The sequence below is a fragment of the Schistocerca serialis genome, chromosome 2, assembly GCF_023864345.2.
Source record: "Schistocerca serialis cubense isolate TAMUIC-IGC-003099 chromosome 2, iqSchSeri2.2, whole genome shotgun sequence".
Classification (NCBI taxonomy): domain Eukaryota; kingdom Metazoa; phylum Arthropoda; class Insecta; order Orthoptera; family Acrididae; genus Schistocerca; species Schistocerca serialis.
Genome location: NC_064639.1, coordinates 762218928 through 762235394, shown reverse-complemented (window position 1 = coordinate 762235394; position 16467 = coordinate 762218928). Strand labels below are relative to the sequence as shown.

The following is a 16467-nucleotide window of genomic DNA, read 5'->3' as shown; positions in this document are numbered from 1 at the left end:
AATCCTATGTCTCCATTACCCCCTGGCCCTTCAACCTTCGCTAGTCCTTGCCCTTCACTTTTCTTCTTTTCTTACCCCCCCTCTCATGATTCATTTAGTAGCCCTACCCTGTCTCCACCACGTCCCCACATGCTCTTACAACCAGCACTACACCTTCCTCCACCTCTACCCTGCTGTCCCTCCCCATCACAGCCCCAGCCTCCTCCTTATCCCCAACACCCACAAAGTGTTTCTCCAATTGTGCACAATTGCTCGCAGTCCGACCTGAGTGACCAGTGACAGTGATCATGTGTGTGCGATTTGTACCCGAGTGAATGAATGTGAATGTGAATGTGAATGTGTGTGTGTGTGTGTGTGTGTGTGTGTGTGTGTGTGTGTGTGTGTGTGTGTTTTCTACCTTAGAAGGAGGCCTTTTGGCTGAAAGCTTAAATGTATAGCAGTTTTTTATTGTGCCTGTCTGCAACTTGACATTTCCTCTATATAGTGATTAGCAAACTACCCTTTTCATAATACTGTCACTATTCCATCCTGGATTTTCCATGGTTTGACAAACAGAAGGTGATTGACGTAGCAGTTTTTATACACCTGACCATCCATCCAGAAATCATAAGACATATTCCCAAATGCTTCTCAAGCCGCCTCTTGGACGAACTTCTTTGGCGGTTAGCATACTTCCCAAAGGCTTTTAAAACATTACTTGGTGGAATGTATACTTTCTATGGCCCTAAAAGCTATATTTCACAATAAACAGAAACTACAGGTAGTGCAGGAGCATACAGAAGTGGTATGACATTCCCACAAACACAGGGGGAAAAACACAGTTACTGGTAAGTATAATCCCCCACTGCCCACATAAGGGTTAAATTAACTGAATTAAAACTGTCCAAGATGATACATAAACTATACTTATATATTAGACAGAAGGGTATTTATGAAAACACACACTACTTCATATTTTGACACAGCATCTAATTCCTACATTATTGGAATACAGCTACTTTCACTTACCATCAGTAATACTAACACTCCGACCCAGGACTTGCCTCACGCCTGCGCTTGACTGATCCTTCACTATTCGACTTTACATCTTCGTCTGGTTCACTATCAGATGCAGAATCATGGCGAGGATGCAAAGAACTGCTCATTACTACTACCCGTTTCCGTGGATTGTTCCCTTCACCTTCCCGTTTGGGCCTGCAACAAAGTAACTCTTTTATTCACATGTACAAACATTTTCAGTTTTCCTCGAATTAGCAGTGTAACAATGAGGCACTAAAAAAGATAAAAACCTTACGTTTTCAATTAAGTGTAACTGTAATACTAACTAATTACATGATTCATAATAAAGTGCAATGCCAAGTGAGCATATATGGAACAAAATAAATATTGTGCATGGACTTGCAACCTCTCTGAGACCCGATTAAAAGTTTTGCTGAAACCACTGATCTCTCATAAAATTATTTAACCGAGGATGATACATCAATGTTCAACTCACTCAAGGCAATGGTACAGCTAATAATGTTTGTGGTTACTTTGCATCTTTCCTTCCCAGATATCAAGCGAGAAGAGCAGCCCACAGTGTACACTTTCTGAGAAACTGTGAGAGCCTTGTTTATTGTAAACTAACCTTTTCCCCATGGCTTTGCTGGTGTTTGTGTTCCACACATCTCTTCCTCCCACTTCTACCTCTCTATCTCCTCCTCCACACAAACTCTCTTCATATCCTTCCCTTTGTCCACATCCTCTACCCTCCTCTATGACTATATTACCCCCTCTCCCCCCCCCCCCCCCACCTCTGCCTCACCCTCCTTTCCTTTTCCACCTGCCCACTACACCTTCTACCTGCCTCGTGCATCTCCCTCCCCCATTCCCCTCTCTCTGTGCATTTCTTCCTCCCCCTCATTCTGTCCATCCCCTCAATCTATCAGTCTCAACATGTCACCAGCTGTGCTCATCGGTATGTTTAGCTCCTGCAATGCAGTTCAATAAAGCACTCTCCCAACATAACTGTCATGCAGAACAGTCCATGTTGGGGCCTGGAAAACCAGGTTTTGTTGAGAGCTGTGTCTACTTGTCTGGCACGAGATGACCTGTACCAAACCGGGGAAACATATTTGGCAGTAGAAAAGCATAGTGCCATTGCAGAAGAATGAATAGTTCGTGGATGTGAGCCACACTGTGTCTCAGTTTGCGAATTAGGTTGTTTCAACTGGGGATTTTGGTGTTCTTGCAGTGGGTTTTGAATGTCAGTTCTGTCGAGAGTGACTCCCAAGTACTTAGAGGCATGAAGCTGCTGCAATTGGATGCCTGACTATTCAAGATTTAGATCACGATTAGCTTCCCTGTTCCTTAGGTGAAAGGCACACCCTTGTGTCTTCAAAGGGGTTGGTCTGAGTTGGTTCCGATTGAAGTAGCTCGACAGTGTTCTAAGTGCAGTTGTCAGGTTTCTTTCCACTGTTTCAAAGCATGAGCTCTGCGTATCAAGCGCTAGGTGATCTGCATATAAGAATATCTTCGTGCCCGGGGTCAATGGCTGGTTGTTGGTATAAATGTTGAAGAGAAGTGGAGCCAAGATGCTTCCCTGAGGCGGACCACTTTCTGCGCTCTCCAGTGACTGCACTGTTCTCTAAATTCAACAAAAACCTTGTGGTTTTGGAGGAGGGTGCTGATTAGTCTAACTAGGTGGGCGTTCTTGAGCATATTGTATGATTTTGCATGAGTAATCAATGATGGACAGTATCACATGCTGCTTTGAGATCCATGAAGACCACGTCGGTTACCTGTCAGGTTTCAAAGCCATCCTCTATAAACTGAGTGAGATTGAAAAGTTGCCCTGTGCAGCTTCTGTTTGGTCGAAATACTGCTTGTTCTGGTACGAGAAGAGGGTCTATTACTGGTAGGATTCTATTCAGAATCATATGTTTGAACAGTTTATGAAGGTGACTCAAAAGGTTAACAGGCCTGAAATTGAGCTGCTCGGGGGAACACAATGGTAAGCGACATCGCCGTGTATTTTGCGGCAGATGGCTAATGACACCACCTGTGGGATGCACAATGCAGTAAACTTACTAGTAGTTCCAAATTCACTCAACAGATGTCAGGGAGGAGCTTAATGGTAAGCACCACTGTCAGTCTGTTGCGGAAACATAATGATAAGTGACAGAGAGAATGGTGGCAAGTAAAAACATCTCTGAGATTATGGCAATAGTGAACATGGCAGGAGACAAGGAATATACTTCCAATGATACTAATATCTTTGAGAGGGATCCAGAATACATTCCTAACGATTCAGATGACTCAGAGGTATGTTATTTTGTAAATATACTGTCTTCAGTACTTTTCACGAACATAATGGTAAGTGCATGTACATACCATTATGTTCCTGAAGTGCATTTGAAAATTACGTTCGCCGACAAGTACAAGATGTGTAGAGTCCAGATCAGTGGTGCGAGATCATCAAGAAGTCGGCTTGTATATAATATGAAATGAGAGGATTTCTATCAAATAAAACACTCTAAAGAAGCGTTTGTCTTCTGAAAGAAGACAGTTGATGATCGAGCTGTCAACCTAAGGAAAATATGTAAGTGGAAGGTGACTTCCGAATATCCATCTTTATTCATCAGCGAGACATTTTGTCATGACATTTGGCATGAAATAAACTTCAGGAAACGTGGAAGGCAAGGACCAGTTCCTACGCTTCGACTTAAATACAATGGGCCAAGGCTTATTGAAAAGAAGAAAGTTGCTGACATCCTATCGCTCCTAAATTACATACATCCTTTCCACAATGGATTTTTCCTGTCACTAAAGCCAACAGTTTTAGATGAAAAAGACATTAGTGATGAGAGTGATGAATGATTTTGCAGTTTCAGTAAAGTGTTGAAGACTTACTGTAAAATTTAATATGTAATGTTCTATCACTGTGTGTTGTTAATGGTGTATGGTAATGTAATAATTTTTGTATATTTCATGTGTTTTAGTCAGTTCTGATTTTCATTTATGCCTGTATAGTAGAAGGACTGTTAAAAAAAAAAAATTACGCAGATTTGCAGATCAATGGAAACTTTAGATGCGCTGTATCTCGAAACTGTGATTTTGGCGCTTACCATTTTGTTCCTCCGAGCAGCTCAATTCTTAGGGTGATCTGCTTCCTTTCTAGGTTTTGGAAGAGCCATCACCCTGCTCTTTCGCCAGATCTTTGGTAATTGTCACTGGTTCATGCAGTTACTGAGAAGCTGCAGGAGCCATCTTCTTGTTGCTGGGCCGAAATTCTTAATTTGCTCCATACGGATGTCATCTAAACCGGATGCTTTACCAGTTTTGCTCTCCTTAATAGTGTTGTTTAATTCAGATATCTTGGGCCTCTTGGGGTATTTTTGGCAATTTGATTCTATGGCTACCTTTCCCATTCACGAGCAGTTGGTGTGCTATCTGATCTGCAGTGATGTTGCAGTGTGCTGTGGATCTGGTTGGTCATTATTGAGGCATCTCAATAATCTCCAAGCTCTATGGCTGTTTCTGGTTAGATCAAGTTGTTCTAGTTTTAACGCAAGAACTCCTTTTGGATTCTTTCAGAAATATAATAAGTTTATTTGCAGCCACCAGCATTGTCTCGCCAAATAGATCATCTTTGAATAGTACTATAAGTACTCTGTACACTGAGCACTGAGTTCTGAAGTTAGACCGGGAATGTATGATGTTCAACCACCCTGAGGAATGGCCATTCTGGAGCATCTCTTTACAGTCTTCACAAAAGTGTCACACAAGTCAGGTGAAGGATTTTACACAATAAATCATAATGATGTGGAATGAGTCATTTTACATTCACATCACAAATTAATTAGTAAATATGGTTACAAGCTGAACATTTATAAGCTTTTTTAATTATCTTATTTTTACTTTTTTTATACACAGGTGTGACTTGGTAATTCCTACCTACCACCTTTTACACATTACAATAACAGAAATTCTTCTGTGGAATAGGATGATTTGTCAAGCAGAAACTTTTTCAGTTTGTTTTCAAATTTTACTTTGCTGTCTGTCAGACATTTGACATCACCGGGTAAGTGAGCAAAAAATTTTGTTGCAGCACTGTGCACTCCTTCTTGTGTTAAAGACAATTTCCACACTGAATAACAAATTTCCTTCTGGTATTTTAATTATGTACATCAAATGGTTCAAATGGCTCTGAGCACTATGGGACTCAACTTCTGAGGTCAATAGTCTCCTAGAACTTAGAACTAGTTAAACCTAACTAACCTAAGGACATCACACACATCCATGCCCGAGGCAGGATTCGAACCTGCGACCGTAGTGGTCTCGCGGTTCCAGACTGCAGCGCCTATAACCGCATGGCCACTTCGGCCGGCCTTATGCACATCGTTGTTCCTTTTGAACTGTAGGGGATTATTTACAACAAACTTCATGAGATAATAAATATACTGTGAAGCAGTAACCAGAACATCCAACTCCATAAACAGATGTCTACAACATGATCGTGGGTGAGTGCCACATATTATTTTTAACAGCACTTTTTAAGCAATGAAGACTTACTTTCTTAACAATGAGTTACCCCAGAACATTATTCCATATGAAATTATTGAATGAAAATATGCAAAATATGGCATCTTACTGATTTCTCCCTCGTCAGAATTGCGTCCCCCACATTAAATTTGCTGAATTACTAAGTACAACTTTCTGCATTCTTTTGGTGAGATGTGCATTATCCATTGGTATGTTATATCATCAATCCCATAAAACTTCAATTTATCTAGGATATGGTGATTCAACAGTCAAATGCCTTAGATAGGCCACAAACTGATTGTCCCTGTGCTTCCTACAACATTTAAAAAATGAGTATTAAATTTGTTTGTTACACATGACTCGTCATTTGTAGCCCTTCCATTCTGTTCAATAATGACATTATCCTCTTCTGTGGCTGGTTGTCCTGTATCTCGCTTAACTAATATCCACACAGCCTTAAGTCTGTTGTCTGAATTACTGATTTTTGACATTATGTGCATATTCTTTGATGTTTTAACAACATTTCTAAGCAATTTTGAGCAGTTTTTGTAGTGTGCAACTACTGCGGGGTCTACTTGTTCTAGCCAGAAGATACGTTTCCCTTTTCCTTTCACAAAATACTTTAACCCCTCTAGTGATCCATGATTTTTGACACCTTAAATATTTAGAAAATTTGATATTAAAACAAGAGTCAGGCAAGGAGATGATATTTCACCACTGCTGTGTTCTTGAAGCAGACACAGGAGAATGGAGGAAATGAGTAAAAATCAAATCAACAGAAAAATTAAACTAGGATACAAGGGACAGAAACCTACAAATATACTTTTGCAGACCACCTAGAAATCCTATGAGATTTATGAGAAACGGCAGCCAAACAAAGAACAGATGAGGCAATTCATTCAAGACCTGCCAAACTGAAAGTACTATATCACCTTACCAAATGTATCTATATTATCTACAATAGAAATCAATATCCTTCAACACTACACTTAGACGAATGTCTACAGTAGTTCAACTGTGTCAACAGCAATTCACACAAAAATATCTGTTACTGAATAAGAAAGTGATGGAAGAGCTGGAAATCATTGAAAGAAAGACATTAAGAAAAATATTAGGCTCAATAAAGATGGAGAACAATGCAAAAACTTCATTGTAAATATTTCAAAATATGACTAAAGATGTAAGTTTGAAGAGCAGATTTGTTTATTCAAGTCACATTCAGCAGATTTACAAGACAATTATGTAATTATCCTGCAAAAATGTGAAATCAGAACTGCAAAAATGTGAAATCAGAAAAAGCCCTTCATCTCTCTCTCTCTCTCTCTCTCTCAGATGTGGGGTATGATGGGAGGGACTGATAGCAGGGTAGTGATGAGGAGAATGCTGCAGTGCTGCCTGTGGTAGTGTGCAGGGACATGGTCTGGATAGGATGATGGGTTGTTAGGTACAACATCGGGAGAGCTGTGATGGGATGGGATGGGGAGGGGGGAGGGAGAGGAGAGAAGTACTGAGAGAGAAAGGATTATTTAGATGGGGGGCAGGGGGACAGAAGGTGTGTGTGTGTGTGTGTGTGTGTGTGTGTGTGTGTGTGTGAGTGTGTGTGTGAGAGAGAGAGAGAGAGAGAGAGAGAGAGAGAGAGAGAGAGAGAGAGATACTGGAGCAGGAGTTTGGAGGGGATAGAAACAGGTGGAAAATACAGAGAATAACTTAAGACCAAGCAGATTGTGGGAACAAAGGATACAGTGGTGTTTCATACCCATTTAAGCCAGGAACTCCATGTTGCATAGCATTCTTGGCACCTGGGTGGTCTAGCTGTCTCACACAGTTTGGATGTGACCTTTTTGTGGTGATGCCCATGTGGCATGCAGCTCAATGGTTGCAGTAAGTTGGTGAACTAGAAGGCAACCCTGCCTTCAGTGATATAAGAAATGCCTGTATACAGGACTGAAGTATGTGGTAGGAGGATATGAGAGAAATCTAGCATTGGTGTGTTTTACAGGTTACAGGCGATGGGGCAAGGTGGTTTGGAGCAGGACTGAAATAGGGACAGACAAGGATGTTAGGTATCCGGATGGATGAGCAGTGGAATACCACAGTAGTACTCCTCAAGTTGTGTACTAATTCTGTTCCTGGGGGATTTGGTGGATTTGATTACAAATTTAAGCAAAATAGAACCAGACTATACACAGTCAATATTTTTGAGTGTTTTCATGACATTGAATATACATTTATGGTTTATGCAACAAACCTATTTCCTCCTCTTTCTTTTTTTAAAGAACAGGACTGATTTCAATTCTTGCAATTATCTTTGAATTTTTGACAAAAGAATTCTCTCTTGAAGACCATGTATAGTAAAGGAACTGCATATGTCAATCACTGCAGCATGCAATAAGACAACAGACAACGTGTGCCTAGTGTAAGTACTCACATTCAAGAAAATGCCTCATATGATGGTGAAATGAAACCCTTTATGACCAAAATTAGCTCCAGATAACTAGGGGAGAACTTATTTTTCTGCACTAAGAATGAAATAAATAAGAACGAAAACAAATTTTGGGTTATGTAATGTGTAGCAAATAAAACCAAAACAGGAAAATCATTCCCAGATTACAAAATGTAGGAAGTATAAATGAACTCTGTGTGCCACTTACACTGAAGGAGGTACAACAATCTATGCAATGGCATCCAAGACTTCTGTTGAGAAGTTTAAATTCCTGCCAAAAAGTAAGACATGGTCACTATAGATGTTCAATGTACACAAGAATGGCTAAACAGATCTCAAAAATTAATAAAACTATGAAAATCTAAAACCATTAAAACATGCAAATAAGCTAATAGTATGGCTGAATTATTTTACATTGCCTCAAAAAATAAACACTTTATTTCACAAGAGGTATCAGGCATGAATCTCACTTGCATATCGAGAATGGTGTAATTGTAGCTTTGTACAGTGAAGCATGAAGTTCTACAAAAATAATCTACCAAACATCAATGAAGGTGGGGAGGGGGAAATAACCATGTATTTATTACAGGTAACTCCTTATCAACTTCAAGGCCATTGCAGACAAAGTATACACTCAAGAAAAGAGACGCAAAGTAGCAGTGATGTTATTGATGCTAGCTGGAAGGAAAATCACAGTTAAATGACCAGCCAATGGAGGTCATTACTGATGGGGTACAAACTCAAACTGGTACAAGAAAATTCACCACAACACATTTCAATGAATGATCCCAAAATCTGCCTAAACCAATTTGCAGAAATGAAAGAAAATCTAGATCTAGAAATGAACCCAGGGCCTTCCAAATGTGAGCAATTGTGTTTACAACTGCACAGCCTCACTCAGTTTGTTGAGGGAACATCTTGGAATTTGCTTGACGTGCTTTACAAAAACCACAGAGAAACCTGTATCAGGGTGTATGAACTATGTATGGATGGATTATGGGGTTTAAGGAATTAAATTAATATGGTCCTTGATTCCTTCATACCGGAAGTCTGAAAACATGAAAAACTCATTCAATTTTAAATTACCAAAAAATGAAGGTAAAATAAAATTGGCATGGGGCAATCATAAGAGGGGTTAAGAATGATTTACTAGAAACATGAGGAGGATAAAACAACAGGACAGGGTTGATGTCAGCTAGGAGTGATTCAACTCCCACAGTGGCTTGTCATGTAGCGGAAGGCACATCCCTACTTAGCCAGGCTTGCCCACCCACAAAATTAAGTCAATAGATTTGACAATCCGCTACATATAACAAGATAGGCCTGGGCAAACAGTGCTCCATGAGCACTCTGGTCGTGTCCCTGCCTAGGGCTCCAGGTGGAGACATGAGTGGGGCTGAAGGGTGCGGAAGAGGAAGAGGAGGAGGAGGAGGAGGAGGAGGAGGACAATCAAGGCTGCAGCCAGACACTGCTAGAGCTGGACAGTTGTCTTTTCAGACATCGAACTGTTTGGTGGCAATACTACTTGCGTTAAAATTAGATTCATGTTCAACACTAGGAATACCACGATGCCTATACACTTGTTAAACAAAGAAAAAGTGGAGGAGCCACATCGTTCAATGCCAAATGGGAACACTCTTATTTTTTGTATAATTTAAAGGCTGTGCAAAGTGGTTAATCTGCAATCACAGTATTACGAGCTCGAAAAACATTGAAACGTCATTACAACACCAGCAACAAAGACAACACAACGCACTTGTTTGCTGATGAACGACAGTGAACACTGGCTAAAATGAAGGTGGCCATTAGGGGTAAAACTGAGTTAAGTGTAAGTAAAGTGGTGACAAAATCTTCACGTTCATGAAATCGAACATTTCCCATAAATCAAGGCAGTAATCTGTGGACCAGACGTGACTGAATACTTATCAGTTATTTGAACATTTCATCATAAGTTCTCACAGGATTGCAAGATACTGCATCACTAAAGACAGATTTCGATTTATCTGTTCGACCATTTTTGCTTTTTACTGGGAAGTACAACATTACAGGTGTACACTGGAGCACCCAGCTCAACAACTGGTTTGTCCAATCTAGGAATTTAAAAGACATAGACAATTTTACCCCAAGAGCAATATCCTTAACTGCACAAACAAACCAGTAGTTGAAACTTCCTGGCAGATTAAAACTGTGTGCCCGACCGAGACTCGAACTCGGGACCTTTGCCTTTCGCGAGCAAGTGCTCCACCATCTGAGCTACCGAAGCACGACTCACGCCCGGTACTCACAGCTTTACTTCTGCCAGTATCTCGTCTCTTACCTTCCAAACTTTACAGCAGCTCTCCTGTGAACCTTGCAGAACTAGCACTCCTGGAAGAAAGGATATTGCGGAGACACGGCTTAGCCACAGCCTGGGGGAGGTTTCCAGATGAGAGTGAAAATCTCATTCTGGAAACCTCCCCCAGGCTGTGGCTAAGCCGCATCTCCGCAATATCCTTTCTTTCAGGAGTGCTAGTTCTGCAAGGTTCGCAGGAGAGCTTCCGTAAAGTTTGGAAGGTAGGAGACGAGATACTGGCAGAAGTAAAGCTGTGAGCACCGGGCGTGAGTCGTGCTTCGGTAGCTCAGATGGTAGAGCACTTGCCCGCGAAAGGCAAAGGTCCCGAGTTAGAGTCTCGGTCGGGCACACAGTTTTAATCTGCCAGGAAGTTTCATATCAGCGCACACGCCGCTGCAGAGTGAAAATCTCATTCTGGAAACCAGTAGTTATTTCTGTGTTTGGTTCAACAATGTGCAGGAACTTTGTTTCTTCTCTTATGTAATTGATGAAATCTCACCAACATTCTGGTTTAACAGATTTTAATGTGACACGCTGTGCGACTATCACAAACTTAGTTCCAAAATTATTACATACTCTAAAATCTAAAGATGTACAAGTTTTTTTTTAAACATAATGATAAATGCCTGTATGTAATGCTTCTTGTAGTTCTGCTTACCATATTAGCACTATGTAACATAACTGTTTAACCAAGTAATAAAAGTTATTCATTAGCAGAAAAATAAAAAGTTGAAAATATATACACATGACAAAATGTCTGCTTATAAAAGTATGCTGCAACATTCATCTTTTAGGAGTAGCTGCACTGTGTTGCAAACACATCTTCCTAAGTTTCCCTGCATGTGTAGCCTTCAGCATATAGCCGTCTCACAGCTGCTTGGAATAATGCAGGGGTGGGGGAAGCCAGAGCACACAGCAGATGCTACTGTGCTCATGGAGTGTGAGTGCACTCTGGGAGCACAAATGGTGGTCAGCCCTATAACAGGAGGAGCAGTAAAACATTTTTAAGAGGAAATTAAGACTCTCAGTAAATTTAAACTGAGTTGGCATGCCAGGGGTCAAACCAGCCTTCCATATGTGGTGTCTGAGATGGCGTAAGGTTAAAAATGTGGCAAAAGAGAACTTCCAACCCATTCTGCAAACAGCATATCCATAACAATAAAGGTCACAGAGAAAAGAAGGAAATCCACTCTGAAGGATAAAACTTAAAACTTTATTTACAGTTTTGACATTATCAGCTAGGATTTCAGGAAGTGACTCAGCTAGTGCAAAGCTCATCAATGGGGGCAGCTTCTTGTTGGATGCATCCATGGTTCAAATTGATGCGACCAAAATGGACACGACAGCGGATTGTGCCTGCCAAGGCCCACTCACTGAGACTGGCCACGAGCCACATGAATGTGAACCACCACTACCAGTCCAGTTCCCTACCGTCCAGTTCCCTACTCCTTTACTATTCTTGGCAAAACTCTTAGACTGTCAGTCAACTGTTACCTCCGGACCCATCGCAAGCCCCTTCTGTATCCAACAACAATACCCAGTTCAAAGAATGGAACTTTTATTTTGCCATGTCCCTTCTGACACTCACCTATCCTGCTCTGCATCCTACGCAGTTGGCACCAGAACTGGGATCCTATCCACTATTCAATCTCAAGGGTGATGGCAAAATTTTGTGGTTCATCTTTGACACTTTGCATGGCTGCTTAGAAAGAGTCACCACTCTTACGGGCCAGGAGCTGCAGGTGCACCTTAGCATATGAACAGATGTGCCACATCTGCGCGTTCCACTGCGCCTGGGACAGAGTCCATTGCATCACTTGCTGCTTGATGCAGTCTTGCAACAAGTGCACTGAGCCGCACCATGCAGCTAACCACAGAACAAGGGTTCACTGCATATGAGTTGTGCTGCTGGGGCCTATATGACAGCTGTGGCTGCCAGTGGGTGATGGCCAGAAATTTCCTGTGAATAACTATCTGCATGTAGGGGCTGTGCAAATCACAAATTGGGTAGGCCCTGCCACATGCCTGGGCACACTGTCCAAGTCTGTCTTGCCATGCCACCACCAACCAGCAACAGCCATCCACTGCTGCCATGGCCGGGCACGCTAGGCACCAGTTGTATGCCAACGCTGGGCATCGTAGTCAACACAGTTCACATGCAAGCAGAGTGCAAATTATGCCACCACCCAGAGATGCTATCCCATCACTGACTGTGCAGCTGCCCTCGCAGCCACACTGCCTACCCGTGCACTAAGCTGCTGCCACCTAGTTGTGCAGCCCACAACAAGCAGCATTCTGTTGCCCTTACCTGGGCAACAGTCATGCCACCACATGCAGCTGTGGGTTCTTTCTTAGGCATAGCCCACATGTTCAGCCCAACAGTTCAGGCTTCAATGCGAGAGCCTCTCTTCCTTAAGCCATTGCAGCCAGCAACCACTGACCGGTCCATACCATGTCCACGCTGGTTCCACGTGCCTATAGTAACAGCACCAACATGCATGTTGCTGCCGTCGCCAAATGCACATAATGTCGCACTGTGCCATGACTGGGTAAGTACCTTTGAACTTCTGATTAATGAGAGCAAATGGGGACATGCAGATCAGGAAATTACAGTTTTAAATGGAAAAGTTCAGGGATTACTAACTATGTTGATTATTTTGTGATATAGCCATTAGGAAGAGGTTCATTTTTCCTTGTTAAGAGCGGCAATTTTGTAGGCAGAACATTTAGTTGGTACTTGTGGAACTTGATTGCATTACATTTGCCACACTGTTTTACTTAATGAATGTGACAAACAGTGGGAAGGACACTGCATTGAACAGCATTAAGTACATGTGTAGGTTTTTGAGTTTTACTCTTAAGTTGTTTTCTGATAACCACTTTTCATGCATAGTTGATGGCTGAGGGCTCCAGAACCTTGCAGCTGGCAAGATGTGGTTTAGTGACCACATAGTTCAAGCTGGTCATGACATTTTCTTCTTTCACTTCCCTCCTGTTTTCTTTCATCGTTCTTGTAAGTGTGATTTCAAGCTTTGATGTGCATAAATCCCCCCCCCCCCCCCCCTGAAGAGACATAAGGGCTGGAAAGATTTGTTCTCCTCATCCACTACTCTGTGTCTGGACAGAATCAATGTCATCTGTGGTTGGTTTAAAAGGAGGGGAGGGGGGAAGGACCAAACTGCGAGGTCATCGGTCCCTTGTTCCCATTAGAACAATTACCCAATGGAAAGAAGGAAACGAAGATGTACGGCACAATAACAGCAGAAAGTAAGAACCAGAAGAACGACAGAAGGACAACAAACACTACAATGGACAAAACAAGGTGAGAAAACCACAGAGCAATGCAAGAAACAGGGAGAAGAGACTAAAAACAAGAAAGCAAATTACAATGGCTGGATGACCATGAGAATAAAAATGGAGGAGCCAGCCACTCTGCAACACATTAAAGCCTCCACCCTAAAAGCACTAGGGTGGAGGACACAGAGGGACAAAGGACATGCGCTAAAACTCAGATCAAATGATAAAACCCACCCTCACGAACAAAACATAAAACTAAAGCTGCTGTTGAGGCATTGTCGCCGAACACCAAAGGTAGGGTGCTGGGGAAGTTAAAAGTCTGCCACAGAGCAGCTAAAAGAGGACAGTCCAGCAAGAGGTGGACGACTGTCATTTGTGAGCCACAGCGACACTGAGGTGGGTCCTCGTGACAGAGGAGTTAACCACGTGTGAGCCATGTGTGGCCAATGCGGAGCCGACAAAGGACATCCGATTCCCTGCGAGAAGCCCACAGGGAAGACTTCCACACATTCGCAGTCTCCTTAATGATTGCAATTTGTTGTGCATACTGTTGTGCCAATCCATCTCCCAAAGCCGAAAAACCTTGCAGCATAAGACAGAATGCAGGTCAGTATCAGAGATGCCCATCTCCAGGAGCGGTTTCCGCATAGCCTGTTTGGCCAGCCTGTCAGCAAGTTTGTTGGCTGGGATTCCGACGTGTCCTGGAGTCCACACAAACACCACTGAATGACTGGACCGATCAAGGGAATAGATAGACTCCTGTATTGGGACTACCAAAGGACGACGAGGTTAGCACTGGCTGATAGTTTGTAAGCTGCTCAGGGAGTCAGAACAGAGAAGAAATGACTCGCCAGAACAGGAACAGATGCACTGAAGTGCGCGAAATTTGGACACAAGCTCTGCAGTGAATACACTGCAGCCAGCGGGCAAGGAATGCTGTTCAATATGGCCTCTACGGACAAAGGTGAAGCCAACATCACCATCAGCCATCAAGCCATTGGTGTAAACAACTTCAGAGCTCCTGAAAACACAAAGAATTGAGAGGAAGCGACAGCGGAGAGCGGCGGGGTTAACGGAGTCCTTAGGGCCATGCAAAAGGTCCAGATGAAGCTTCGGCCGAGGTGTACACCATGGAGGTGTACTTGAATGGATCTCAAATAGATGTGGTAAAGGGAAGGACTCCAGTTCAGAGAGAAGGGATTGCACACGAACCGCAATCATGAGCCCTCACCTGGGCTGCCGATGCGGGGTGAGCAGTTGGGCATGTCGGATCTGCAATGAAGAGACTCTGGACTCCACCAGGATGCTGGTCACCAGACTCTTTCTAAAAGCTCCCGTCGCTAGGCGAACACCACAGTGGTGCACTGGGTCGAGTAAACGCAATGCTGTGGGCACCACCAAATCGTAAAGCAGACTCCCATAGTCAAGGTGGGATTGAACAAGGGCTTTCTAGAGCTGCAGCAGCATAGAGCAATCTGCACCCCAGTTGGTGTTGCCCAGGCAGTGCAGAGCATTGAGGTGCTGCCAGCGCGTCCACTTAAGCTGAAAATAGTGAGGTAGCCAAGTCAATCAGGCATTGACAACCAGTCCTACGAATTGATACGTCTCCACTACAGTGAGTGGATCGTCATTAAGATAAAGTTCAGGTGCCGGATGAATGGTACGATGCTGACAGACATGCATGACACACGACTTTGCAGCTGAAAACTGGAAGCCATGGGCTAGAGCCCATGACCGCGCTTTGTGAATGGCTCCCTGTAGGCACTGTGCAGCAACACCAGTACCGGAGGAGCAACAAGAAATGTAGAAGTCATCCCCATACAGAGAGGGGGAGACCAACAGCCCTACAGCTGCTGCTACACCATTAATGGCCACTAAAACTAAAGATACACTCAATGCGGAGCCCTGCAGAATGCCATTTTCCTGAATACGGGAGGAACTATGGGAGGCACTAACTTGGACATGGAAAGTATGGAGCGAAAGGACGTTTTGGATAAAAAATGGAAGTGGGCCCGCGAGACCCCACTCATACAATGTGGCAAGGATATGATGTCACCAGGTCGTGTCGTATGCTTTACGTAAGCCAAAAAAGACGGCAACCAGGTGTTGGCGTCTGGAAAACACTGTTCGGATGGCAGACTCGAGAGACACAAGATTATCAGTTGTAGAGCAACCCTGGCGGAAGCCGACCCGACATGGAGCCAGTAGGCCCCGTGACTCCAGAACCCAACCCAACTGCCGACACACCATACGTTCCAGCCGCTTACAGAGAATGTTGGTGAGGCTGATGGGCCAATAGCTGTCCACATCAAGCGGGTTTTTACCGGGTTTGAGCACCGGAATAATTGTGCTCTCCTGCCACTGCGATGGAAAGACACCATTGCACCAGATCCGGTTGAAGATGATGAGGAGATATCGCTTGTAGCCAGACGAGACAAGTTTAATCATCTGACTGTGGATCCGATCCGGCCCAGGAGCTGTCAGGGCAATGTGCAAGGGCACTATGGAGCTCCCACTCTTTAAATGGGGCGTAATAGGGTTCACTGTGGCACGTAGTGAACGAGAGGACTCTCCTTTCCATCCACCGTTTGAGGGTGAAAAAGGCTGGGGGGTAGTTCTCCGACACAGAGGCTCGAGCATAGCGCTCAGCAAATTGCTCGGCAATCGTGTTTGTGTCGGTAGAGAGCATGCCATTGATGTTGGGGTCTGGTACCCTAAAAGACGTCTGATCTTTGTCAGACTTGGGAAGGTGACATATTTCAGCCAATGATCGACACTTACCTCTCCCAATACTCCTGTTTCAGTCATTTTAGAAGCAGGTGAACGCGGACAGAAAGCCGCGTAAAGGCTATTAGGTGCTCTAGGGAAGGGC

At 43.3% G+C, this 16467-nt stretch overlaps 1 protein-coding gene across 1 annotated transcript in view; it reads right to left on the bottom strand.

Moving 5' to 3' along the window:
* The window catches only part of LOC126457976 (RNA demethylase ALKBH5-like), a 121625-nt gene that overhangs the window by 9279 nt on the left and 95879 nt on the right, over window positions 1-16467 (bottom strand). Inside the window, exon 7 of the mRNA XM_050094738.1 lies at window positions 1009-1194. Coding sequence (XP_049950695.1) covers window positions 1020-1194 — 175 coding nt within the window. The 3' untranslated portion in view covers window positions 1009-1019. The remainder of the gene's footprint in view (window positions 1-1008; window positions 1195-16467) is intronic.